Source organism: Papaver somniferum, chromosome 6 (assembly GCF_003573695.1).
Source record: "Papaver somniferum cultivar HN1 chromosome 6, ASM357369v1, whole genome shotgun sequence".
NCBI lineage: Eukaryota > Viridiplantae > Streptophyta > Magnoliopsida > Ranunculales > Papaveraceae > Papaver > Papaver somniferum.
Window position 1 is genome coordinate 147,740,894 of NC_039363.1, and position 27,936 is coordinate 147,768,829.

The 27,936-nt window shown below is 41.1% G+C and overlaps 1 protein-coding gene across 1 annotated transcript; it reads right to left on the reverse strand.

Annotated features, from left to right (window-relative positions):
- Positions 1-12,348: 12,348 nt before the first annotated feature.
- LOC113291632 lies at positions 12,349-13,444 on the reverse strand. The gene is made up of 2 exons (XM_026541143.1): positions 12,980-13,444; positions 12,349-12,822 (listed from the first exon to the last, which is right to left on the reverse strand). Exons 1-2 carry the CDS (start codon positions 13,442-13,444, stop codon positions 12,349-12,351), a joined length of 939 nt encoding a protein of 312 aa, XP_026396928.1.
- Positions 13,445-27,936: the final 14,492 nt, after the last annotated feature.

Genomic DNA, 27,936 nt, shown 5'->3' on the forward strand with positions numbered 1-27,936 from the left:
AGTCATTTAAACTAGTTATGGTGAAGAAGAATATGGTTGGTATGAAATGCTCATATGGCTAACCTTTTGGTTAACTATTGTTTAACCAACAATGTACACGTTTCAGTATTGTTAACAAACCTAGAAGCGTGCATTTCATTTGTGTATAACAAGCTAAGTTTTCGATCTAACGGTTGAGAAATATTTGATTGAATCTAAGTCAGGTTTTCATCAAACGGTGGATTTTATTTTCTTTGTGACCAAGGCGAAACCCTAATTTGAAAGACTATATAAATGAGACATCTAGTATTGTGCAAAACTAATACCCACACTTCACGTGTGATACTAGTTTGCGTGCTAGAGTCGATTCTCATTTAACCTTTGGTTTTCTTCTTCTAAAACCAGGTTAACGACTTAAAGACTTCATTGGGATTGTGAATCCAGACCGATACTACTTTTATCGTAGTTGTGTGATCTGATCTTGCATCTTCTATCGTACGAGTACAATCAGATTGATTGGCTTGAGATTAATATCTATGATAGGCAAGATATAAAAAGTAGTCACAAACATCTTCGTCTCATTGTTTGTGATTCTGCAACATCTTGTTTCGCTACCATACGATTAAGATTGTTGTGAGTTGATTGGTTTATCTAGGATGTTCTTCGGGAACATAAGACCGGATTATCAATTGGTTCATGTTCACCTTGATTATTATCAAAACACGGAACAAAAACTTTAGGGGTTTTTTGTGGGAGACAGATTGATCCTTTGATAGACTTGTTTGTGTGAGACAGATTTGTTTATTGTCAAAGCCTGCGATTTTAGGTCGTAACAACTCTTAGTTTTGGGTGAGATCACCTAAGGGAATCAAGTACGCAGTATCATGCTGGGATCAGAGGCACAGGGAGTACAACTGTACCTTGGATCAGTGGGAGACTGATTGGGGTTAAACTACAGTCCAGTCCGAAGTTAGCTTGGAGTATCCAAGTGTCTGTAGCGGCTTAATACAGTGTGTGTTCAATCTGGACTAGGTCCCGAGGTTTTTCTGCATTTGCGGTTTCCTCGTTAACAAAATTTCTGGTGTCTGTGTTATTTCAGTTTCCGTATTATATTGTTTTATCTTTATAATTAAAATAATACAGGTTGTGCGTTAGATCATCAATTAGAGTAACCCAACCTTTGGTTGTTGATTGTCATTGATTGATCCTTGGATATTGGTCTTTGGTACCATCCAAGTTATTCCTTGTATTTGATTAGTACTCGCAGTTTCTGTTTGAGGAAATCAAATCAAGAGAGAGAGATATAAACTCGTTGATGTACTTTTAATTGATTGAGACTTGTTGATTCTCTTAAAAGTATATTTGAGTTTGTGCATACAGATTGCTAAGTGAAATATTGGGTGGTGTTGTTAGACCCCCGCTTTTTCACCTTTGGCGCGGAGATGTGGCTGGCATGGCATGCCATTGGCACGGTGGTGCGGTTGGAATGGCTTTGGCGCGGATATGTGGCTGACATGGCATGCCATTGGCACGGTGGTGCGGCTGGCATGGTCGGCATGACTTTGGCGCAGAGATGTGGCTGGCATGGAATGCCATTGGCACGGTGGTGCGGCTGGCATGGTTGGCACGCCTTTGGCGCGGAGATGTGGTTGGCATGGCATTCCATTGGCACGGTGGTTCGGCTGGCATGGTGGGCATTCCTTTGGCGCAGAGATGTGGCTGGCATGGCATGCCATTGGCACGTTGGTGTGGATGGAATGGTCGTCATGCCTTTGGCGCGGAGATGTCGCTGGCATGGCATGCCATTGGCACGGTGTTGCGGCTGGCATGGTTGGTATGCCTTTGGCGCGGAGATGTGGCTGGCATGGCATGACATTGGCACGTTTGGCTAGCATGCGTGGATGGCATGTGTAGAGATGATTCCAGTCAGTACCGAGGTCTTTGTCGTGGAGCATGACATATAAATAAAAAAGGTACCCCTGTAATTTTACGGAGTCATGTTGAATGGTTCAATAAATGTGCTAGTGGCGACATTATTACTCAAGTGTGACATCACTGTTTGACTAAGGTTTTACGATTTTAACCCTAAGCTAAAAATCACCATCAACATTAAGTCCCCTGCTTAGCTCGGAACACGGGCTTTGTTGAAGGTAAGCATAAGATGGTGACAGACAAGGACAAAATCGAAACGGCAAGTCATGAAGAGATGATCAGGAAGATCCGTCTACCCTTTTTCGGGAGGTAAGGAGAATTCATAACTCTTGTGTCGGTGACTTTGCATAGATTCTGCTCGTGATGCTTCTAGCTAGGCCGCAGAGTGGTAGAGGTGGTTGCTGGTTGAGATGCAGAATGTTGGCATCGTCCTGGAATGCTGGCATCGGCTTGGAATGGTTGTGCGCCCGGGTTAGACTTGAGAATGCAGGACGGAGCCGTCGGCATAGACTCGACGCTAAGTGGAGCCGCTAGCATTGGATCGGCTTGGAATGAGCAGTTAGCATTGGATCGGCTTGGATTTGGAGTGGCACAGACTATTCTTGGCGTGGATGCTAGCTTGGACTTGGCGTGGCGCGGGCTGTTTGCTCTGCGTGGCGCGGACTGTTGGCGTCTCTTGCTGGCTCAGTTGCCTATTTCTATGCGTGACTTGGGTAGGAAATCCTTTCCTTATTCATATCCCAAAGTATCACGTCCATATGAAAAGCGTTAATTTATCCTCCTCATGTTATACCGCCGATTTTGCTTCCAAGTTCCGAGGCTGGCAGTAGAGCAATAACGATAATGCATGCCAGCATGTTCCAAACACATACTTCCACGTTTTTTGTATCAAACCCTAATTGACTCGCATATACAAATATCTTTTCCAGCCGATATCACGCCTTAATTCATGACTGGTAGAAAGTCTTCCTTTTTCGGATTTCATCGCTCTGCTGAATATAAGAGGCGATCTTGAATCCTTCGTTCGTATAGATCGTCTTGAAATCACGTCTATCCTCTTTACAGGTATCGTCTCGTGCTTTCTCCTGGTTCCTCACTCTGTTTTCTAGGTCATGTAGATTGTTGGTGCAGATAAGGTGAGAACTTATCCCATCTTTTGATCCTGTGGTAGATAACGGGATCCTCCAGTGACAACCGTTCCCCTGACTCTTCGGAGAGAAGCTTTGGGATCGACGAAAACTGGTTTTCTTCTCATGAGGAGGCATTGGACAGAATTAATTCTCTGTTTCGTGAAGCTGGCGAAATGCTTCAGGGTATGCCTTTCACCTATTTATGTGGAGTGCGGATGCATGCTCAGGCTTTCATTACTCTGGTGAACATGGAGGAAAAGCGGGGAGATGATGAAGCATCCCAGCGTGTTGAGATACATCAGGGTAACGAAACTTCTTCACAACCTAGCTCTAGGGATGAACAACTCGCCTCTCAGTTGAAACGGCGGAAGACCGAGTCTGTGAAACTTCTAGGGGAGAGCCAGCTTAATTTACCTTCCCGAGATGGTGTCATAATCCTTGATTCTGATGTGGATGAACCGGGACACCCTCGAAAGCCCACTGAAAAATATTTCGAGGAAGACGCCGCTGTGGTTGACGAAATTGAAGCAGTTTTTGGAGTGGATGCCGAAACTGCTGTCAGGGACGTTGGAGAAGTTGTGGTGGCATATGCTGAGACGGTTATCGAAGTGGGTGTTGGACAGGAGGCGAAAACTGTTGCTGCTGAGGCGGTTTTCCGGGTGGGATGTAGGAGTTGCTGTTACAGAGGCAGCTTCTGAATGGAACGTTCGTTGTCCGAAAGATTATTGGGGAAAGTGCTTGAAAGGGCTCTGACAGAGGCGTTGGAGATCCGGGCGTCTGATGACCAGTTTCCCTTTTTGATGTTTCTCTTTGGCGTGTAGCCGCTTTGATGTTTCACATACTCATTTCTTTGTATCTATGGAGATGTTAGGGTTTCGCCAAATAACATCCCACTTATTTAGATTCTTTGAATAAAACCTCTTTTTCGAAAGGGTTCAAAGCCTTCATCAAAATAAGTTGTTTGATATTCCATACTTTTTCTGTCGTCTGATGATTCCTTGTACATTCTTCCCTTCAAAGTTTCAGGTAAAGTATTTTTTACAGGGCTTCGGATTTTCTGGTCGTGATTTGATGGGTAATGGTTTCCTGATGATTCAGGATTTATTTAATGTTTTTCCTTTGAGATTCAGGAGACTCGTTAGAAAGAAAATTTATGCCTTTTGAATAGGAATCGAAACCCAAATTGAGAATGAAAATGGTGCATTCATCTTGGAGGAAATACAAATATTGAGTGGAAAAGGAAATAGCTGAAGGAAATACTAAAGGGAAAAAAGAAACGCTGGAGGAGAAAGTAGCGCAGCGCTTTAGGTATTGAAGGGATTGAGCCATCGTGAGTGAATCGTCACACCTTCCAACTTATCATCATTGATGAGTTTGCAGTAACCTCCTAAGAGGATGTCTGCCACCAGATATGGCTCATCTTCCCTTTCTTCGGGCGAACCAGTTCGAGCATCCATCCTTACTGTTATGTTTCCGACTTGAAATGAGGTCGCCTTGACTACCATGTATCTAATTTGAAACGAGTTTGAGTGTTGTGTAACCGTTTGACTCTTGGTCCCATCATCTTTGAATGCATTTTCCAAATTCTTGGTGAAGAGTTTAAAGGGTCCAGCACCCCACTTACATCTCTTAAATGTGTTCGTGCTGATAATCAGATCGAGTCCCCACGACGGGTTAAGAAAAGAAGTGACTGGTTGCAGAGAAGGTTGCTTGACCAGAATTACTTGCGTTTGGGATCTATGAGCGAGCGTGGACGGGCTTTCCTCGGGCAATCGAGTTCCATTGGTAAGTTGTTTGTACGACAGCAGGTTGGACGTCTTGTTGCAAAATCTTTCAGTCGTTGACACTGGCAGAGGGGATGCTCCCAATTTGGCTTTGTTGTCGAATACCCAAGAACTCCCCAGGATCATGTCATAACTCGGAAGTTCTTTGACAATGTGGAATTTTCCACGCGTTATAGCATCTCCCATCTTGATTTCGAGGCTAATGTAGCCGTATGCGTTCATCGCTTCTCCTTCTAGATTCTTGACCACAGATGGGGAGTGGGTAGCCTCTTGCTTCAAAATTCTCACAGCTCTTAGGGTCTTGATGGTAATGATATTGAAGTCATAGGCTTCATCGATCAAAGTGTTGTCGAGTTCAGTTCCCCTTAGGTAGGCCATGGTTAGCTGTCCCCAGTTGTGTTTTTCAGCGATGTCCCCTAAAAGAGCCGGAATTTCTGGCGTAGCTTTCGTAACCGGAAAAAGTTGTTTGCCCGACAAAACACGATTGAGGGCCGTGAAGATGTCTTGACGCTGCGTCTTGGAAAGGTAGAGAATTTCTCACACCTGCTGCATCATGGATTGTACAGTTTCGTGTACGGAGTCCCAAGAGATTCCGCAATTTCTGACTGGAAGGGATCTTTATGCACTCCCTCATTTCCCAGCTGAAGTTCCCCCACCTCTACCTTCTCCTTGAAGATATGCTTTAGTCTGTTGCAGTCCCTGGTCGGGTGGTGAACAAACCGGTGATAGCGGCAGTATTTGGGGTGCTCCATCTCTGTCTCGGTCGGTGGGCGTCTGGAGGGTGGTAGTCTGATGACATCGTCCTGGATCCATGCCTCTAAGAGTTCGATCACTTCCTCGATCAGGAACGGGAAATTCAGTGTGTTTTCTCCATCTTCATGACGACACATGGGAGCCTTAGCGGCGGCCCTCCATGGCGCAGCCGCCCGTTGTACTAGTGCTGCGCGCTTAAGATGTTGATCTGCCAGTGGGGCTTTCCTTTTCCCTCCTTCGTCCACTACGCTCACAGAGGAGGGACCAGTGTTGTATTGCTTGTTGACGAGACGTCTACCTCCTCGAGTTTCGCGTACATCCTCGCTTATAATTGGCATGGTTCTTTCTAACAATGTTGGTGCCGTCGTGGCCGATCTTTTGGAAACCTCATAGAGTTCGGAGAACGTCTGGAGCCACAAGGCGTGATAGATGGGAGCCATACCGTTGATGCAGGAATTCACCAATTGGTGTTCGATCACGTTTGGGTCGTGACAATCTAGCACTTGAATCCTGAATCTCTTGACAAAATCATTTGGATGTTCGTTATCTCGTTGGAACATCCTTCCTAGATCCGAGAAGGTAACATGCTCAGTCACGAAGAAGTACTTTTTGTAGAAAGTTGTAACCATGTCACCCCAGTTGGAGATGCTGTTTGGTGTGATGATGTTGTACCGCGTGTATGCTCTTCCGGTAAGTGACTTCGAAAACTCCCTCAGACGGAGGACGTGGTTGTATTCGCGTTCGCCTAGGGACTCCAGGAACCGATAGATGTGTTCACGAGCATTCCCGGTGCCGTCGTATAAGGTGAATTGAGGAGAAGCGTATCCTCTTGGAAGAGGAATTCTTTGTATTTCAGGCGGATAAGGGGGTTGATGCTGATGCATGTCTACATCATCACTTTTGATTCGATTTCGAAGAAGTTGCTCTAAATCTTCTCGCGTGACGAAATTGGACGGTTTATTTCTCTCCAATGGGGTTCTGGCGTGCGTTTCTTCGTCTACTAAGGTATTCCCTGCTGAGGTGCCGGTGCCAGGGGTATTGGAGGTGTTCCTCATCGACTCTGGATGGCGCGGATCCTGCGGTAGCTGCTCCGTTAGGGTCTTGAGAAAGACAAGTACTTCTTTCTGAGTCGAGGCCATGTTTGTCTGGGCTCTAGCAAGAACCTCCTGTCTTTCCATCAAATCAGCAACGGTGATGTAGGGGCGGCTTCCTATGGCTCCTCCGGTTTCTCGTCCTGATGGTGGAGTAACTGTAGTCCTAATGATGGTCGGAGGCGTCATACCCGATGAAACATTAGGGGAGGCAACAACAGCTCTGTCCCTGGTGACTGGTGGTGTAACACCTGAAGGAGCACTTTCTGTGTTACTGAGATTGGTAGGTGACGTAGAAGCGTTAGGGGTGGCAGCAGCTATGGCCCTGGTGATTGGAGGTGTAACACCTGAAGGAGCGCTTTCCGTGCTACTGGAATTAGTAGGAGGCGTGTTAATGCCGCTGGGAAGAGTGTTATCAACAGGGACGTTTTCCGCGCTGGTGTTCTCAGGGTTCGTTGCTGACCAGGATCTAAGTTCTACCATATTGAGTTAGGAATTAAAAGACGAAATAGAAAGCTAGAATTTGATATTGTAACCAAAAGACTGATCTCCCACTGTGGTTGCCAATTGTTTTAAGGTGAAAACAGTTTCCGCTGATTTTGGTAATTTCGAGTGTGTGGGTGAGAAACAAGTCTAAACCCTAAACAATGTACTGCAAGGGAGTACTTTGATTCGAGAGATCAATCTGTGCGAATCTGGCCTAAACCAAGAAATGTCCGTTCCAGACTTGCTTCGGTCACAAAGTGAATGAGAAGGGTTGGTCTAGGGAGGGAAGCGAAGAGAGTGTTGAGACCAGAATAGTTGATTCGGGAAGAGTAGTTGTTTGACGACTTGTATCAGAAAGTGGAAAGCTAACAGATGGGAAGCTAACAAGTGATTCCTGAGTGTTGTATTCTCCTGACCAAAACTTGGCTTTGGTGGAAATAAGTGAGACCTAATTATACAAGTCGCAACGAAACATACCATGGTCTCGTAAGAAGTGGAAACGGTTGAGTAAATGGAAGAAAATGGTAATGGGTAACGCCTGGAATTGATGTTTCCATAATGAAGGAAAGGTTTCACCATTACTTCTTGTATTTACTAACCGCCTCACCCTTATGACACTTTCCTGTGATGGGCGTAGTGTACGCCGCACGCTGTAAACCGCCAGACCAATACCCTGATGAGCATCACCCAGTTTGTGACATGTTTTGATGTCCGAAGGTTTTCGTGGAAAACGTGTAGCATGTTGCTACGTGCGGCGTGGCCAAAGGATTTGGCGCTTGTATCCAAGTTGGTGCCGTGACCAAAGAATATGCATCATAGCCAGGTTGGTGCTGTGACCAATAGTTAGCATCGCAGCCAAGACATTGCCACGAGTCGTTTGGTGGCAGGTTTGTACGGATGAGATCTGCATCTCAAGAGAAAGGGTAGCTGTAGATTGTTGCAACCCTTCGTTTGGCAACTAGCGGCATGGTTGCAGCGCTTGCATGCTCTTGGCACGGCCAAATTAGGGTTTTGGCGTCGTGGCCAAGAGATTGCCACAAATCGTTTTGTGGAAAGTTTGTATGGTGAGATCGTATCTCAGGAGAAAAGGTGGTCGTTGATTGTCGCAACCCTTCGTTTGCAGCTAGTGGCATGGTTAGGCGCGGCCAAGCTAGGATTTTGGCGTAGTTTAGGCGCGGCCAAAACTAGGGTTTTGACATAGTTTAGGTGCGACCAAAATTAGGGCTTGGCATTGGGCCAAAGGTTGCCATGCGTTCGGTGGCAAGCTTGTACGGCTGAGATTTGCATCTCAGGAGGAAGGGTGGTCGTTGATTGTTGCAACCCTTCTTTTGGAAGCATGCGACATGTGGTAGGGCCGGCATGGCTTTGGCATCTTTTAGGCGCGGCGAAAATTAGGGTTTTGGCAAAACTATGATGTTTGGACTTGGGACGAAAGTTGCCATGCATTAGGTGGCGAACTTGGACGGCTGAGATCTGCATCTCAGATGGAAGGGTATCCGTTGATTGTTGCAACCCTTCGTTTGGCAGCCAGCGACATGTGGTAGGGCCGGCATGGCTTTGGCATATTTTAGGCGCGGCCAAAATTAGGGTTTTGGCAAAACCGTGATGTTTGGCCTTGGGCCGTAAGTTGCCATGCGTTACGTGGCAAACTTGGATGGCTGAGATCTGCATCTCAGATGGAAGGGTAGTCGTTGATTGTTGCAACTCTTCGTTTGGCATCCAACGGCATGTGGTAGGGTCGGCATGGCTTTGGCATATTTTAGGCGCGGACAAAATTAGGGTTTTGGCAAAACCATGATGTTTGGCCTTGGGCCGGAAGTTGCCATGCGTTAGGTGGCGAACTTGGACGGCTAAGATCTGCATCTCAGATGGAAAGGTAGCCATTAATCGTTGCAACCCTTCGTTTGGCAGCCAGCGGCATGTGGTAGGGCCGGCATGGCTTTGGCATATTTTAGGCGCGGCCAAAATTAAGGTTTTGGCAAAACCGTGATGTTTGGCCTTGGGCCGGAAGTTGCCATGCGTTAGGTGGCGAACTTGGACGGTTGAGATCTGCATCTCAGATGGAAGGGTATCTGTTGATTGTTGCAACCCTTCGTTTGGCAGCCAGCGGCATGTGGTAGGGCCGACACGGCTTTGGCGCGGAGATGTGACTGGCATGGTATGTCATTCGCACTGTGGTGCGGCTGGCATGGTATGCCATTGGCACTGTGGTGCGGCTCGCATGGTTAGCATGCCTTGGCGCGAAGATGTGGCTGGCAGGGTATGCCATTGGCACTGTGGTGCAGCTGGCATGGTCGGCATGCCTTTGGCGCGAAGATGTGGCTGGCATGGTATGCCATTGGCACTGTGGTGCGGATGGCATGGTCGGCATGCCTTTGGCGCGAAGATGTGGCTGGCATGGTATGCCATTGGCAGTGTGGTAAGACTGGCATGGTCGGCATGCCTTTGGCACGGGGATGTGGCTGGCATGGCATGCCATTGGCACGATGGTGCGGCTGGCATGGTCGGCATGCCTTTGGCACGGAGATGTGGTTGGCATGGCATGCCATTGGCACGGTGGTGCGGCTGGCATGGTTGGCATGCCTTTGGCGCGGAGATATGGCTGGCATGGCATAACATTGGCACGGTAGTGCGGATGGCCTTGTTGGCATGCCTTTGGCGCGGAGATGTGGCTGGCATGGCATGCCATAGGCACGGTTGTGCGGCTGGCATGGTCGACATTCCTTTGGCGCAGAGATGTGGCTGGCATGGCATGCCATTCACACAGTGGTAGGGCTGGCATGGTTGGCATGCCTTTGGCACGGAGATGTGGCTGGCATGGCATGCCATTGGCACGGTGGTGCGGCTGGCATGGTTGGCATGCCTTTGGCACGGAGATGTGGTTGGCATGTCATGCAATTAGCACGGTGGTGCGGCTGGCATTCCTTTGACGCGGAGATATGGATGGCATAGTATGCCATTGGCACGGTGGTGCGGCTGGCATGGTGGGCATGCCTTTGGCGAAGATGTGGCTGACATGGTGGTGTGACTGGCATGGCCGGCATGCCTATGGCGCGGAGATGTAGCTGGCATGGCATGCCATTGGCACGGTGGTGCGTCTGGCATGGTTGGCATGCCTTTGGCGCATAGATGTGGCTGGCATGGCATGCCATTGGCACCTACGCTAGCATGTGTGGCTGGCATGTGTAGATATGATGCCAGTCAGTACCGAGGGCTCTGCCGTGGAGCATGGCATATACATGAAAAAGGTACCCCGGTACTTTTACGTAGTCATGTTGAATGGTTAAATAAATGTGCTAGTGGCGACATTATTACTCAAGTGTGACGTCACTGTTTGACTAAAGTTTTACGATTTTAACCCTAAGCTAAAAACCACCATCAACAACAAGTAAAAATCATCGTGATACACGAGGATTGGGCTATAAGGGAATAGATGTTCTAAGTATTAGCAAAGAGGTAAAATTTGTAAAGGCTATTGATTGTTCTCCACAAAAGGTTACAACTGATGGAAAAAGTGAAATACCTTCACCGGCAGTTAAGGCTCAAATGAGCAAAGTATATCAACTTCCAAAACCAGCACACATGAATCCGGGTAAGAACATTCCTTATATTTGTCATTATTGTGTAATTAAATGTCACTTAGAAAGGAGATGTCGTTTTCGTATAAGGAATGAAAAACTTCATGATATTCTTGTTTGGGTGTCAAAAGAAGTGATTAAACCGGGATCATATATTAAGACCAACACTCTTGACATTACGGGTTGTAAACGTCCAACCTTTAGGCAAAGGAATCAGTGCTGTGATAATCCTAGATTTTCCTATAAACGTCATACGAAGCCTTTTCACAATCGTAATGGTTATCAAAAGGATAACTTTTTAAAGACGAAGACAAGATCCGATACTCCCAATTGGAGAAAGACTAACTTGAAAAATAATAGTTAATCCAATTCTCTTCCGAGAATTCTAGAAGAGAGTAATGGGAAGAAGGGTCTGGTTGTTCCTAAACACACTCAGATGTGGATACCAAAGACAATGATGCTTTGAGTGTGAAAAGGAATGATCTCATAGAAAATTCCATGATTATTGGAGAAGGCAATATCCATGATGTTGGAACTTAAAAATTTCTTTTGAAAGATGGATTTGGATGTGAAAGGTTCTAAAAGCGATCTATTTCATGATAATCCATCACTTGTGGTGAGCAAGATATTGTTCACCTCAACACAACTTGAGTGTGTTTTAAGTGCATCCTCACCAAGGAATGCCCTGTTATGTATACGGTGGGGAAGCACTAGAATTGGGGCGCACAAATTATGTTCGGTAAGGCTGTAGAATTCGACTGGATTCCTCTAAAAAGGTATGTCTATAAATTTGAGCAATATTTGTGTTTTTATTTGCTTAGAGTATGCTTGTCGTTCATTCCTACCTAACTTGATATGTTTTTAAGGTTCTTAAATGTTTAGGTATGAAAATAATAGTTCGGGATGTTTGGACTTCATTGTAGTCATACCAAGTATGTATACCAAATCCAAATCCAAATCCAAAGCTCTTGTCCAGTAGCAAGTACCGGGTCAAGCAGAGATAGTATAGCGTAACGATAGGTCTCTCCATAAATGCCGTGAAGTTTTTACGTCGGCTGCCAGCACGCCGAGACGCAACCCACCCGAAGGTAAGGACAAATCCTTGACACATTCTGCTTCTTGTTCGGTTTCGGCACAGAGGGTCCATCACTTCCATGGGATTACTCATTCGCGACCATTTAGGTGATGGGTCCACGTATTCCATGTCCCGGCTGCAGGGCTACGGGGTGATTCCCCTTCACGATCCTGCGAGCTGCAGAGCTACTGAGGGATGTACCCTTTCACAATTCTGCCATGACGGTTTACTTGTTCGCGGTTTGAACATTCCTACTAAGAGAGAAAGATTCTAACAAAAATCAAAAGGAGGAGAAGGGTCTAGTCACGCACCTCAGGTACATACCTCTTTCACGTGGATCGTTGCCCTCCATGCTGTTCTGTCGAGCGCCAACTCTCTCTCCAAGCCTCAGTCCTTCAGGTACCTTTTAATCAGTTCATACCAGGTTAATTTTGGTCGCCCTCATTTCTTCATTCTCCCTTCGGCTCGTCCGATGCGTCCTGCACGAACCGGGGTCTCCGGTGGTCTCCGTTGGAGATGTCCGAACCAATGCAGCCGGTGTTACGTGAGTCTCCTCTTCATCGGTGCTACGCCAAGCTTCCGTTGGATAAAGTCATTTAGGATCTTATCGTGTCTTGTCAGCCCACAGGACCATCGTAGCATCCTCATTTTCGCCACTTGTAGCCTTAGAGTTTGAGGGGTTGTTGTTGCCCAGCACTGCACCCCGTACAGAAGTGCGGGACGTATTGTCGTCCTGTAGAACTTTCCCTTCAGTTTAGTCGGTATCTTACGATCACACAGGACTCCCTTTGCAAGTCTCCAATTGGACCATCCTGAATTGATTCTGTGTCGGATGTCCTCGTCTATGTTTCCGTTACTCTGGACCATAGATCCCAAATAGCGGAAGGACTCTTTCTTCGTTACGATCTGTCCATCTAACCGCAAATCTCCCTCGTCTGTTCCTGTTCCGTCGAAGTCACACTTCAGGTACTCCGTCTGGGTTCTACTGAGTCTGAATCCCTTCGATTCCAGTGTCTGTCGCCACCACTCCAGTTTTTGTTCTACATCTTGTTTTTTTCCCCAATGAGGGCGACATCATCCGCAAAGATCATACACCAGTGTATCTCCTTCTGAATATCCTTCGTGACTTGGTCCAATACCAGCGTGAATATGTACGGGCTCAAGGCTGAACCTTGGTGTAGTCCAATATTGATGGGAAGTCATCCGAGACACCGCCACACGTTCGGACCCCTGTGACAGCTCCCTCATACACATCCTTAATGAGGGATATATATTTTGGTGGTACCCTTTTCTGTTCGAGTGCCCACCACATTGCCTCCCGTGGGACTCTGTCATAAGACTTCTCAAGATCAATGAATACCATATGCAGATTTTGCATTCGTTCCCGATAGCGCTCCATTAGTTTTCTAACCAGGAAGATCGCTTCGGTAGTTGATCTCCCCAGCATAAACCCAAACTGGTTGTTGGTGACGCTAGTTTTCCCTCGTAGCCTCTGATCAATGATTCGTTCCCACAGTTTCATCGTGTGGCTCATAAGTTTGATGCCTCTGTAATTAGAACAGTTTTGAATATCTCCTTTATTCTTAAAGATCGGGACAATGACGCTTCTTCGCCACTCCTGTGGCATCCTGTCCATCTAACGCTTCTTCAAGTACTTAAAGTAAGCATAACATCATTTAAAATCAAAATCCAGGGGTTTTAGTACGCCTACCCGTTTGAATACTACCCCAAGTCATGAAAATTCGTTTGCACACCCGTATGCATACTTTCCCGTAGACGTCGATATTCGGTAAACTTGTTTTAGCCGTAACTTCTTCGTCCGAACTCGGAATGACCTCATTCTTTTTGCATTCTCTTTCTATTTTAATTCTCTTCAAATTTGATATGAGAATTATTGTATTTAGATGAGTTAATGATAAAATATTTAATGGGGGTTGTAGTAGTAGTGGTAAGGATGGTTCGAACTCTAAGACTTGTGAAGGTGAAGGATTTTTAGATTTATAAAAATTATATACAAAAATCTTGACAAATTGGTAGAGAGGTACTGGGACTAGGATTCCACCAAATTCATTTCTTAAGGTTCAAATAATAATTCTTTTATCAATAATAGCTCGAAAAATATATTAAATATATCGACTCTAATTTATTGCCAAGATAGATTCTCAAAATATTAGGTGTAAATGTTAAGCATGGGACATCAAATCATCTAAGCTAAGCATGACCCATCAAATCAAATCACAACTAATTAATTTAAATCATAATTTCAATTAAAATTAATGCAAAAGTCATGAAAAGAATTAATAAAATTACCCATGTATGAAGCTCGGCCTCCTCCGTCGTCCCAGTGTTGGGGTTTAACTCATCATAGTAAAAATGCTCTCAAAATAATTTATTATGGCTCAAAAAATGGTTTACAAATGATGAGAATATGAGAAATACAATAAAACCAGAGACCTACGACCCTCAGTGACAAAATAAGACTGCCGCCGCTGTGTCGCAAACGCTGTGGAAAATAAGACTGCCTGATGTACGACCCACAGGTGTGAGTCGTTATTACTGTAGAGAAACGACTGTTGTTGCAGGTCCGTTCTTCGTGTTCTTGGTGTTCTTCATCAGCTGCAGCAGCAGTAACAGAGTTTCATCAACTCTTGATTTCTGCTTCTCTGGACCTCCTCTCGACCCCAAACTCTCGACACCCCTCTATGCTAACGAAAGAGTTATATTTATACACCTTTGGACCAAGAATAACTTCTCATTAATCCAAAAAATCTTCCCATTACTCGGCAGTGAATGAAAATATTCCCGATGTCTTTTTTTCTTTAATCTCTGATTTGTTACGGATTGTTCCCTGTTTTATCTCTTCATGCGTCATCCTTGAGCTGTAGGGATTGTTTCCATCCAATAGAATCAACCCATGCACGTCTCTTCCATCCAAGAATTCCAAGAATAGAATATTTTTCCTATTTTAGAATATCTTCCCTGATTTGATTACCACCGGTTATCTAACCAATTTTGACCGAATCCAACACCCATACCATCTCTATCTAGGCCCTAGGAACAAACCCATTTAATTTGGGCCATTTAATCTCACTGGAACACCTTCAAATTCTCAACCCTAGTCACGGCAGTTCAAGAACAATTTTTCCCGCCAATTTTTGGTTTTTGAATTTGGGAAGAAGATGTCCTCCCCCTAACCAGAACTGGAGTGCGAATAGCAGCTGCCTTGGGGGTGACCTGGGGGTGATCCTTAGTAATTAGGTTACCCCTTATCCAAAAGGAGAGTCCGAATAACACTTGTCCTCCGGGGGTGCCAAAATCAACTTTTCGAGCCGAATTTTCCAAAAATGTTTATTTCCTAAAAATACATAAAAACACAATATTAGTACAAAAATAGAGTTCCAACAATACGGACATTGAGGACAAATTAGACACAAAAATGTGTCTATCAAATAACCCCAAACTTATTATTTGCTAGTCCTCGAGCAAATCTAATCTAGAAAGTAAAATGACTACACTTAGCACGTGCAACAAGCCGTTAAACCACTAGGTGGCCCTAGTGGCGGAGTGTTGTCTCCGGAGGTTTTACCATAGGTGTACCCACAAAACCTTTATACTCCAGACCCTAGCTATCTACAACGAACCTTGGAAGGCACTAAAGAATCTCCTTGGTTGGCATACTTATTGACTACAAGAGGAAGTACCCTGATGCGAAATTCCAATTGATGTACACGAGTTTGCACTCAAGCATACTAAAATTCATATATAAGTGACAGAGATCTACTCAGATAGTTGCATTATGGACATCATATTCGGAGTCAAACTAATCACATGGAAAGATTAAGAGATGGATATAGAAAAACATAGATGGTTTTGATGTTTACTAAGTGAACGACGTTTCCCATATCTGTCTGAAGGCCTCCGCCAAAATGAACCTATCCTAATGGATTGAGATACTAGTCTGACTAATATCAACACACTGGCATATACAAGGGTACCAGTGGCCGATAACCTAACTCTAGGCCAATACAACTGGCATATACAAGGGTATCAATGGTCGACTTTATTGAATTTTCCTTTTGGTCGAATGGTCTGGTCTCAAATTTTTTTTTCAACTTTTTTTTTTCAACTTTCTTTTTTGTAACTCAATCACTCTAATTCATCCTAGCATTGGTAACAACTTGAATCGTGGGCCCCACCTATCACTTAGAGAAACATGGTTTAAAAAACAAAATAAAATAAAAATAGAAGTGAAAAGGACTCAACGAGATATGGTGAAACTATCATGTTATTTCTAACACCTGAGCTATGTGCTTTTATGAATAGACTCTTTAGATGTTTCCATCTATTCAGATTGGTTCCTCAACTCCTACAACCAAAATGCTTCCATCCACTTAGATTGGTTAGTGTCATCCTAAATACGCATAAATTTCTAGGCTCTGGAGTTTATTTATTCATACTGCAACTAAAAAGTTTCACCCATACCCCCAAACTTAAATCTAACATTGTCCTCAATGTTCTAAAGATGAAATTAAAAGCATGAACAAGGAGAAACTGTTACCATTCGAAGCAAAAGAGATAAGGAAAGATATTACCGTGTTGCATGAGATTGGGTTACCTCCCAAGAAGTGCTAAGTTTAAAGTCTTCAGCCAGACATCGGAAGGAATTAGTCACCTCATAGAATCAAAAAGTAACAGCCGAAATAACTGTGGGTCTTCAAAACCAAAGAGAGCTGACCAAAGGAAACTACAATAACCCAAGAAAGTGAACAAGGATAACATGCCCTTATCTAGTTTCCTGATTAAGATATTTATATCTAATTGTGGTTCAGGTTCAGGTTCTAAGAAAGGGTCTAAATAAAATATTCTCATAGGTTGCGTTTCTTCATAGGTGGGATCCGAATCATTAGGTCCTAGAGTCTGGAAAAACTTAGATATGATCTTAGAAGCGCACAATAATAACCTAAATAACTGAGGATCCTCTAAGTCAATAAGATTTGACTTACAATATTGACCAAAATGAGAGTAGTGGTCATTCTTAAGCAAATGTGTCGATTCTAATTTCCTAAAACATTTAGGTTTAGTCTCACAACTTAATATTCGACACATTTGAAATATAAACGTTCCCATATTTGGAAGAAAACTATTTGGTGGGAAAACAAAGTCAATCTGGGTATCATAGCCTGGGCAAACCACATCAACTAGAGGATGGGTTTCTAACGACTGAACTTCTTCCTGGACATCATTAGGTTCGGGAAAACGAGTATGAAGGTAATCTTGCAAAATGGTCGAGGCAGAGATATCAAGTCCTAAGTGTGGGGACTTTCTGAGAGTTAAAGGTAAGGCACTAGGAAAGTGATAATGACCCCCAAACTTAGAGTTTTCAGTGTCTCTAGATAGACCTCTAATTATTTCTTGAATTTCCGTATCTTCAGAGTCCTTAAAATATTCAAGAGATTCTTCTAAGTTATTATTAGGTAGTGCATCTTTACTCATCTCTACGGGTCTATCTTCTTCTTCCAAGACTATTGTTTCTAAGTCGCTAGACTCTAAAACAGTATTTTCGAAATGAACCCGTTCCTCTAAACCACTATCGGCTTCGTAATCAAAAGGAAAAACTACATCGTCTAAAACGGTGGTATCCCTAATCAAATCCTCGTCCTTTTGAATAGGTGAATAATCATAAAAATTATTTGGATTTGAACTAGAAATAATATAATCACTATACAGCTCAATTGGATTACTAGACTCCTGATCACTATGCCTACATATTTCAGATTCTTCATTACTGCTATCCTCATCATCATAGTACGAAGATGATTGAACCTTACCTAAATAAGTAGTGTATTTTATTATAACCTCGTCCTCTAGATTAGGCAAATATTCACTATTTACATCAAGGGTAAAATTAGAAACACTATTTTGGAAATTTAGATCTTTTAGAGAAGTTCTATTCTGGGTCTATAACAAAAGCTTTTGGGCCGACTCACATGAATTCCTGAAGTAATCTAGGAAATCAGGTAAAGAAAGTTCACTCATTGCATTATTTTCGTCCATAACTAAGTTATTCATTTCAGCGAACTTACGTGTTGTCTCAGCTAACTTACGTGTCGACTCAAGTAAAGAGGAATTAGAAGATTTTTTCTCATATGACTGATGGTTGTGAGGATAGTGATTGGGCTCACCATGGTATGAACCATAACCTTGAAAAGTTTGGCGTTCCCAACCACTATTCCCACCATGGTAATAAAACTGATGATGTCCATATTCAAATTCAGGTCGATATTCATTGTATTGGCTTCTATCATACCAGCTCGACATTCTTAATTGCAAGGGAATTCAACACAATCACAAACAAGGCTGACTCGACCAAATCAAACCTATAAAATATAGCAAACAAAAAGCATGATGGCTCCACTTAGATTGTTTCTAGACCAGCTTCTATCTTTCGAAAGGGAATTCGTTACAATTTAAGCAAACCCCTCTAGAATCAATCCGAGTCAAAGTAAGTTGAATTGATGGCGAGGGAAGCTCAATGGAGCTTTGATACCCAAGGCCTCACCGCTATCACAAGGCGGCGCAGTCACGCATTCAACTCACAGAAACCATCATGAACTTTGGAGTGTGCTTAAAGAGCAACCAATATTTTTCGAACGAGTTTCCTATTAAGCTCGTTACCCTATCGGTCTCGTTCTATTCCAAATTTTAAGCTTGGGTTCGCGTTAGGTTTCGTTTTCCTAAGGCGGGCAAGAAGGGAGCGGTGATGAAATCCAAACCCTTATCTTGTATTGGCCAGGCCTTGCCCTTTACTAGGAATTTAAAAACAGTCCAAATTCGTCCTCAATCAATGAATCACCTTAAGGAATACAGTAACTCGCTTACAGGAGATTCACGAGTGTTTCGATGGAATTACCTCCCGTACCAGACGGGGGATGAACCGTTGAAGTCGACTCGGGCCATGACTCCTATGTCATGTACGAACCCGAGGGGCCGAGACGATATAGTAATCGTCGTCCTTCCCTGCACGCAGTTTTTATATATATTTTTTTTAATAATAATACCCTTCCGTAGGGTTAAAAAAAGAATAAAGTCCAATTGTCCATAATAAAGTCCAAATAAAAAGTCCAAAAATTACAAAAATTATGAAAAATAAAGCCTATTTACAAATTCTGGTAAAAAATAAATAAAAGCTATATACAAAAAAAAAATAATAATAAAAATTAAATCCTAAAAAAAATAAAAAATTATGTTTTTTTTTCTTCTCCTTTAGCTTTTAGCTTTAAGCTTTTTGTTCCCAAGTCCTTAGTATTCCACTTCGAACCTGTAAATCAAAGACACAAAAAGAAACGTAAAAAGGAACAAATAATAGTAAAAAAAATAAACCTAAAAATTTTACCTAAGCACAAATCCGCGTCGTCGGCGCCAAAATGATTAATGATTTTCTCGTGGGGTTGTAGTAGTGAAGTTCAAACTCTCGGACTTGTGAAGGATAATTTTTTTAAACTTAATAAAAAAGATAAATATATACAATAAAAATATTAACACTGGTGCGAGAAACTGGGACTAAAGATTCGGCCGTTTTTTTTTCTTCAAATGGTTCAGAAATTAATTCTAGCAATTATAGTTCAAAAACAAAACAAATATTAACTCTAGTTTATTTCCAAGATAGATTTTATAAAATATTACTTGTATTTCTTAAGCATGGCATATCAAAAATCCCTAGGACTAAGCATACTCCATCAAATGAAATCACAAGTAATTAATTTAAAATCTTAATTCAATTAAAATTAGTGCAAAAAGTAAATAAAAGAATGAATGAAATTACCACATGGATGAAATTCGACCTCCTCCGTCGTCCCAGTGTTGGGTTTAGCTCATCATGATAAAAACACGCTCAAAATATTTATTTATTGCTCAAAGGGTGTTTATAAGGATGAAAATGGAGATGAAATAATAAAACAGTGAATGTGCGACCCACAGAAAGCGTCCAAAATGAACGACACAGAAGAAGTGTTATTGTCACTGTAGCTCTAAGACCCACACCTATGACCCACGATAAACGACTGCTGGTGCAGGTCCGTTCTTCGTGTTCTTGGTGTTCTTCATCAGCAGCAGCATCAGAAAAATGGCAGCTCTGCAACTCGTGAGTTCTTCATTCTGTAGCCTCCAAAACTTCCCCAAACTCTCGATACCCCTCTATGCTAACCCAAGATTTATATTTATACACCTTTGGACCAAGAATAACTTCTCATTAATCCAAAAAATCTTCCCATTACTCGGCAGTGAATGAAAATATTCCCGATATCTTTTTTTCTTTAATTCTCTGATTTGTTACGGATTGTTCCCTGTTTTATCTCTTCACGCGTCATCCTTGAGCTGTAGGGATTGTTTCCAGCCAATAGAATCAACCCATGCACGTCTCTTCCATCCAAGAATTCCAAGAATAGAATATTTTTCCTATTTTAGAATATCTTCCCTGATTTGATTACCACCGGTTATCTAACCAATTTTGACCGAATCCAACACCCATACCAGCTCTATCTAGTCCCTAGGAACAAACCCATTTAATTTGGGCCATTGAATCTCACTGGAACACCTTCAAATCCTCAACCCTAGTCACGGCAGTTCAAGAACAATTTTTCCCGCCAATTTTTGGTTTTTGAATTTGGGAAGAAGATGTCCTCCCCCTAACCAGAACTGGGGTGCGAATAGCAGCTGCCTTGGGGGTGACCTGGGGGTGCCCCTTAGTAATTAGGTTACCCCTTATCCAAAAGCGAGAGTCCGGATAACACTTGTCCTCCGGGGGTGCCAAAATCAACTTTTCGAGCCGAATTTTCCAAAAATGTTTATTTCCTAAAAATACATAAAAACACAATATTAGTACAAAAATAGAGTTCCAACAATACGAACATTGAGGACAAATTAGACACAAAAATGTGTCTATCAGTTAAGATTTTTATTTGTCCCTTCTCTTGTTTTTGAGTGTTTTGCTCCGTTTCGTCGCACTTGTTCCACTTCTCTTGGACTTGTGCACTTGGATTCTTAGAGTACTACTCTTCTAAGCTCATTTATAGTTTTTACAAGAATGTTGTTGGTGAATCACAAAGAAGGAAGTTCAAGAATGGGCAGTAGCACGCATTACTATGGGAATCTTGAATGTTCACAATCATTTTATGTGACTATGGTGCATGGTCATTAATGACTTTGTATGTTCTTCTTTGTTAAGAAAATCTTATACGCCTTTGGTAGCTATTCTTGGTGTAAATACGGGCAAAAAAGATTGAGTCCACCCTCTAAGGACAAATCATCTTATATGTGCATTACGAGTTTGTCTTGATGCCTAGGAAACTTCTTATGAGAATTTTTATTCTTGTTTTTGTTTAGAAGGATTACTAGGGTTTGGAATAGCCATTATTTTGATTACACATAGCTAGTTCCAAACGTTTTTTTCATCTTCAATATTTTTAGATTTATTTATTTATTTATTTATATTCTAATTTATTTGGAAGATGATGTTTGCAATTTTAAATCTTTATGGTTTTATATACTGCAAATTGTTATGGGATATGTTGTTTACGTCCGCGAACCTTGATTGTCCCATACTTGTTCAAAAGTTATCTCTATTGTATGTCGGTATGAAAGTATTGATAAAAGATAGAATGAAATTTTGACAAACAAAAGTTTTGCCTTTCATGTCATTATGCAAATATTGATGGAAGAAAGGATGAACTTTTGTTTACAAGAATTGTATATTTTATGTCATTGTGCAAATGGTGATGGACAATAGAGTGATTTCTTGTTTATTCCGCAGTATTGATCTTCCCAGATCCACATCTTTGTGTTTTTACTGTGTTGCTCCGTAAGTTCTCTTATGTCTAGCATGTACAATTGAATTGATCATCTTGTGTGGTTAATTCTATTGATTTTTGGATACAAATTCATGTTTTCATATGATTTGGTTATGTCCAAAGAAATCCTTCTTTTCTTGTAAAAGCAAGGTCGCCTTTGTTGTTCTTTCGGGAATGACATTTTATGGGGGGGAGTTCTTTTGAACTTGTGCTTAATTTACATATTTTTGTGGGGAGTGCGGCTGTGGAATATTATAGGGGTTTTATTTTATCTTTGTAAACTCCTTGATGAATGCATTTAGCTTTGGTTTTATGATTGCATCTAAATTTATTGGTATGTTGTTCTCTTTTGGCCATGAAGAATCTCTATGGAAATTTCATGAGGATCCCACTAGTTTTCGTACCTTTGCCAATTTTATTGAAAAAAGGGGGAGAATTAATGTGTAGTTTCACACTACAAATACATATGGTTTACGGATCATTATGTAACGGGGAGTGGTTTTCATGTTGAGATAAAGTGTTGACTAAGGGGGAGTGATACATATCACCATAGTATTGTTGTCAAAGTTGTGATACAATTGAACTTTGATGTTGTATAATAATACTATGACATTGAATAACAATGATTGAGAGCATTTGTTTTCTTATCGTTATAGCTACGGATCCTCAACAATGATGATGTTAAACTTACAACCTTTGGAATCATTGGAGTACTTGGAAGTGACGAATATTTCGAGTCGTGTTGAAGATGCCAAAGAGATCAAGCATGTGGATTAAAAGCTTCAATTTTTTATTTATTTTGTAATCCATATGCATATAGTTTTGTCACTAGAATTCACAAAGGGGGAGATTGTTAGAGCATTGCTCGGTAGAACTCGCATGCGTTGCTATCTCAAGCATGTTTTTCAATGTTAGTGATCAAAACTATAAATCTTGATTTCTAGCCTATTTATAGATGTCTCGGACTAGGACATAGATAGTGTAGTTTATCTTAGATCTCTCAACGTTCATCATTTGAAGACGAAGAACTACTAAGGGGAGCTTGTGGAACTTCATCAGTAAAACGTATGTGGAGACTTAAACTCATCTATCACTTGGAAAGTCTATTTCTATTATATCTCCTATGTTGAGACATAAGTCGTGTTACGATATAGTTTTTTATTATACACGTTTGATATTTCGAGATGAGTTTATCTCGCTTATATATTTCTCGAAATATGTGTTGGCAAGCTTTCGCTTTAGCCATGTTCATCTTATATTCGTGACGAAAGTCCGAATAAGATCATATGAAAATTGTCGAGTTACATCTAACATGGTTTGTGTGATACAATCATTTGGTATTGCCTTGGAATGTTTCATTATGATAATTTCAATAACTTGAAAATTGCTTTGACGAGAAATAGTTTGTGAACAAAAACTATATAACGTCCTCTAAGAAAGTTCCAATGATTGAAATTAAGAGTTGATGATATAACCATCCTTGGATATAAGCATATGTAGTGTGTTCGCACATTAGTGTATACATCCATAAACAGGGAAACAAGTGTATGCATATGTGTGTATACAAAATTGGTGAAGGAGACAACATAAGTATGCGTACCCATACGCATACTGGTAGAAGTTTTCGAACCGAAAATATCTGCTATGTTTAGGAATTACAAACTCTTAAACTAGTCACCTTAAGTATGCATACCTGTATGCATATTGAGGGAGTTTTCGTACCGAAAATATATGCTGAGTTTGGGAATTACAAACTCCTAAATTAGTCACCTTAAGTGTGCGTACCCGTAAGCATACTGGCGGAAGTTTTCCAACCGAATTTTTTTGCTGAGTTTGGAAACTTGACAAACTCAAATACGGTTACTTAAGTACGCATACTTAAGATGGCTATTTTATCAAATCGGTTTGTTCATGAACTTAGACATTTAAATCTTAAGGAATGCAATCTTTGCAAACTGTGGATATAATGTTCATGATTGATTCGAGTGAATCAAACCGATTTGGTTTCGATTGTGTTCTCTATGCAATTGAATAACTCTTTAACTAGTTTCATTTGAGTCATTTGAACTAGTTATGGATAAGATGAATAAGGTTAATATGAGATTAAACATATGGCTAACCTCGGTTAACTAATTGTTGAGCCAACATGAGTATACATGTTTGGGTACGATTACATAAACCTAAATGAGGGTACATTTCATTTGTATGTAACAAGCTAAGTTCGATCTAACGGTTGAAAGATATTAGCTTGGTTGAATCAGGGTTTTCATCTAACGGTGATTATTGAATGCTTTGTTACCAATGTAACTTGGATTGCAAACCATGATTTGAAAACTATATAAAGGAGAACTCTAACAACTGGGAAACCTAATCCCCACACCTCATGTGTGATACTAGTTGTATTGTTAGAGTTGATTCTCCTTTAACCTTAGATTTCTTCTCGAGACCCTGTAGGTTAACGACTTGAAGACTTTATTGGGATTGTGAATCCAGGTCGATACTACTTATCTTGTAGTTGTGTGATCTGATCTTTTTGTTTCTATTGTACGAGTACAATTGTAAAATTGGCTTGAGATTTATTTCTCCGACAGGAAAGATATAAAAGTAATCACAAACATCTTTGTCTCGTCGTTTGTGATTCCACAATATCTAGTTTCGCCATCATACGATTTAGATTATTGCGAGGTGATTGATAGTACTAGGTTGTTCTTTGGGAATATAAGTTTGGTTTATCAGTTGGTTCATGTTCACCTTGATTTATCAAAAGACGGAACAAAAACTCCTGGGTATTTCTATGGGAGACAGATTTATTCATTTCTATAGACTTTTCTGTGTGAGACAGATTTGTTTATCAAATATTCGACTTTGGGTCGTAGCAACTCTTGGTTGTGGGTGAGATCAGCTAAGGGAATCAAGTGCGTAGTATCCTGCTGGGATCAGAGACGTAAGGAGCGCAACTGTACCTTGAATCAGTGTGAGATTGATTAGGGTTCAACTACAGTCCAGTCCGAAGTTAATTGGTAGTAGGCTAGTGTCTGTAGCGGCTTAATACAGTGTGGTGTTCAAACTGGACTAGGTCCCGAGGTTTTTCTGCATTTGCGGTTTCCTCGTTAACAAAATTCTGGTGTATGTGTTATTTCTTTTCCGCATTATATTTTGTTATATAATTGAAATATCATAGGTTGTGCGTTAATATCAATCAATTGGAATATCCAACCTTTGGTTGTTGATTTACATTGATTGACACTTGAACATTGGTCTTGGTACCATTCAAGTAACTCCTCTTATATTCAATCAGGCTCGCAAATTTCTATTTGTTGATTACGGAATTAATTAAGAGTTAGAGATATTACACTCTTTGATATACTTTATTCTAGATTGAGTCTGACTGCTGATGTGATTTGTAGATAGTGGTAAAAGTGGTTCGATTCTCAGACTTGTGAAGGATATTAATTAGACTTAAATTCTAATATTAAAATATAAAACTCACTAAAAATAATAGAAAACTCAATCAAAGATGATATCAATATTAAAAGAAACACTGAGGCTAAGATTCCACTATTTTCCAAGTTCAAAGTGATTAAACCAATACTTATATTTATGAAATTTTCTCGTTTAATTTGATTCTAAAATATTGCAACAAGTAGATTTTCAAAAGTAGTAATTGTAAATACCAAGTATGAAGCATCAAAAGTCTTAAAACTAAGCATACTCCATCAAAATAGATCACAATCACTCAAATAAAAATCATATTCAATAATAGTTCAAGGCAAATAATCATATAATTATTGCAAATAAAAATATAAAATAGAATATACCACTTTTTGTTGGAAAAATAGCTTCCTCTATCGCCTCAGCAACGGGGTTTAACTCCTCATATTAATCATGGTCTCAAAATATGTGTTTGTTGCTCAAAAGATGATTAAAAGAGTGAAAAGTAATAACACAGACTGTTTGCAACAGTGTATCGGATTTACAAAACAACTATTACAATGGAACTGTTACAGAAAACTGTTGTAAATACTGTTGCTTTGTCGCTAATTTTAAGACCCCAGAAACGACTGTCTTCAATGGCCTTTTGTTCTTCGTGTTCTTCCTTGTGCACCAGCAGAAACGATTTCCTGCAACTCTTGATTTCGTTCTCTGTTCTTCTCTAAACTTCCCCCAACTCTCGATTATCCTGTTATGACTCCTTCTCAACCTATATATAGGAAACAGGACCAAAAATACTCGATAAAATCTCCCCTGCCTTTCACCAAAAGTTACGGAGTTATCTTATTTTTATTTTCTGCCAAGTAACGGTAATAACTCTGCCACTTCAGTTAACGCATCTTTTGATGGTTATGAACTTCCCAAATCTGGAAGATACGAATCCATGAAGATTATACCTTCTCCCATTGCACGTAACTGCCAAAGATAAATCAAAACAATGCCGAGAATATCTTTCCTGATTTGTCGACAACTCCTATTTTCTCTCAATTCTAGCATGCGTAGAAATCCTGTTGTGTTGTTACAACTAGTACCAAATCCAACAGTTGAGAAAATCCAACAAAACATCGACCAAATCTTTCCATGTTTCCGTAAATAGTTTTCTCCCATGTTTTGTTTCTGATCGATACCTAGCCCAATTTACTCGATCCAAGCAGTCATACCATCCCTGTTTAAGATAAACAGGTCCAACCCAATCGAGTTTAGTGATTGAATCTCTTAAAATCACGTCCAAAATCTAATACCAAAATTTGTTCTTCACTTGCAGCAGTTTCCCGCCAAATTTGAGAATTCAAATCGTGAAGATAAAGGGGTGCCCCCTATCCAGAGTAGGGATGCCTTTAGCAGATGCCTTAAGGGGTGTCCTGGGGGTGCCCCTTATCCAAACCGGAGGTCCGACTAGCAAGTGTCCTCCGGGTGCTTTCCGACAACTTTTCGAGCCAATTTTTCCAAAAATGTTTATTGGCCAAAAATACCTATAAATAAATAAAACACCATAATAAGTACAAAAATAAGCCCTAACAATATATAGAATCGAGACAAATCGGACATAAAAATGTGTCTATCAAATACACCCAAACCTATTATTTGCTATTCCTCGAGCAAAAATAAAATCCTAACTCACTGTCGCAGGCATCGTCGATTGCATTTAGCGTATGCAATAAGCCTTTAAACCCCTAGGTGTTTCTAGTGGCGGAGTGTTGTCTCCGGAGGGCTTACCATAGGTATACCCACAAAACCTTTATACTGCAGACCCTAGCTATCTACACAAAACCTTGGAAGGCACTAAAGAATCTCCTTGGTTGGCATACTTATTGACTACAAGATGAAGTACCCTGATGCGAAATTCCAATTGTTGTACACGAGTTTGCACTCAAGCATACTAAAATTCATATATAAGTGACAGAGCTCTACTCAGATAGTTGCACTATGGACATCAATATCCGGAGTCGAAACTAATCACATGGATAGATCAAGAAGATGGATATAGAGAAAAACATAGATGGTTTTGATGTTTACTAGGTGAACAGTGTTTCTCATATCTGTCTGAAGGCCTCCGCCAAAATGAACCTATCATAACGGACTGAGATACTAGTCTGACTAATATCAACACACTTGCATATACAAGGGTACCAGTGGTTGATGATCCTAACTCTAGGTCAACACAACTGGCAATTTATTCCAGTTGGTCTGGTCTCAATTTCTCTCTTCTTTTTTTTGTATCTCAATCACTCTAATTCACCCTAGCATTGGTAACAACTTGAATCGTGAGCCCCACCTAATCACTTAGAGAAACATAGTTTAAAAACAAAACAAAATAAAAACATAAGTGAAAAGGACTCAACGAGATATAGTGAAACTATCATGTTATTTCTAACACCTGAGCTCTGTGCTTTTATGAATAGACTCTTTAGATGTTGCCATCTAGTCAGATTGGTTCCTCAACTCCTACAACCAAAATGATTCCATCCACTTAGATTGGTTAGTGCCATCCTTAATAGGGATAAATTTCTAAGCTCTGGAGTTTATTTATTGCAACGAAAAGGTAACAAAAAGTTCTACCCACCCCCAAACATAAATCTAACATTGTACTCAATGTTTCTAATCAAAGAACAGTACCAAAAATATAAATAACATGAGGAAATATTAAAGAGAGAAGTCGGAAAGATAGTACCTGGGTGAAGTGTAACCAAAAACCTACAAAAATATTATACAACATACAAAATCGCCTTGATGGTCAATCAAGGTAAACAGGATCCTCCATAGGGACCTCCTCAACATCACATGTAGGAAA

Excerpts from the sequence above, each read along its gene's own strand:
- LOC113291632 (XM_026541143.1), bottom strand. The coding sequence starts at position 13,444 with ATGGACAGGATGCCACAGGAGTGGCGAAGAAGCGTCATTGTCCCGATC. Across the intron at positions 12,823-12,979 it reads CAATATTGGACTACACCAAG|ACACTGGAATCGAAGGGATT; the intron begins GTTCAGCCTTGA and ends TGGTGGCGACAG.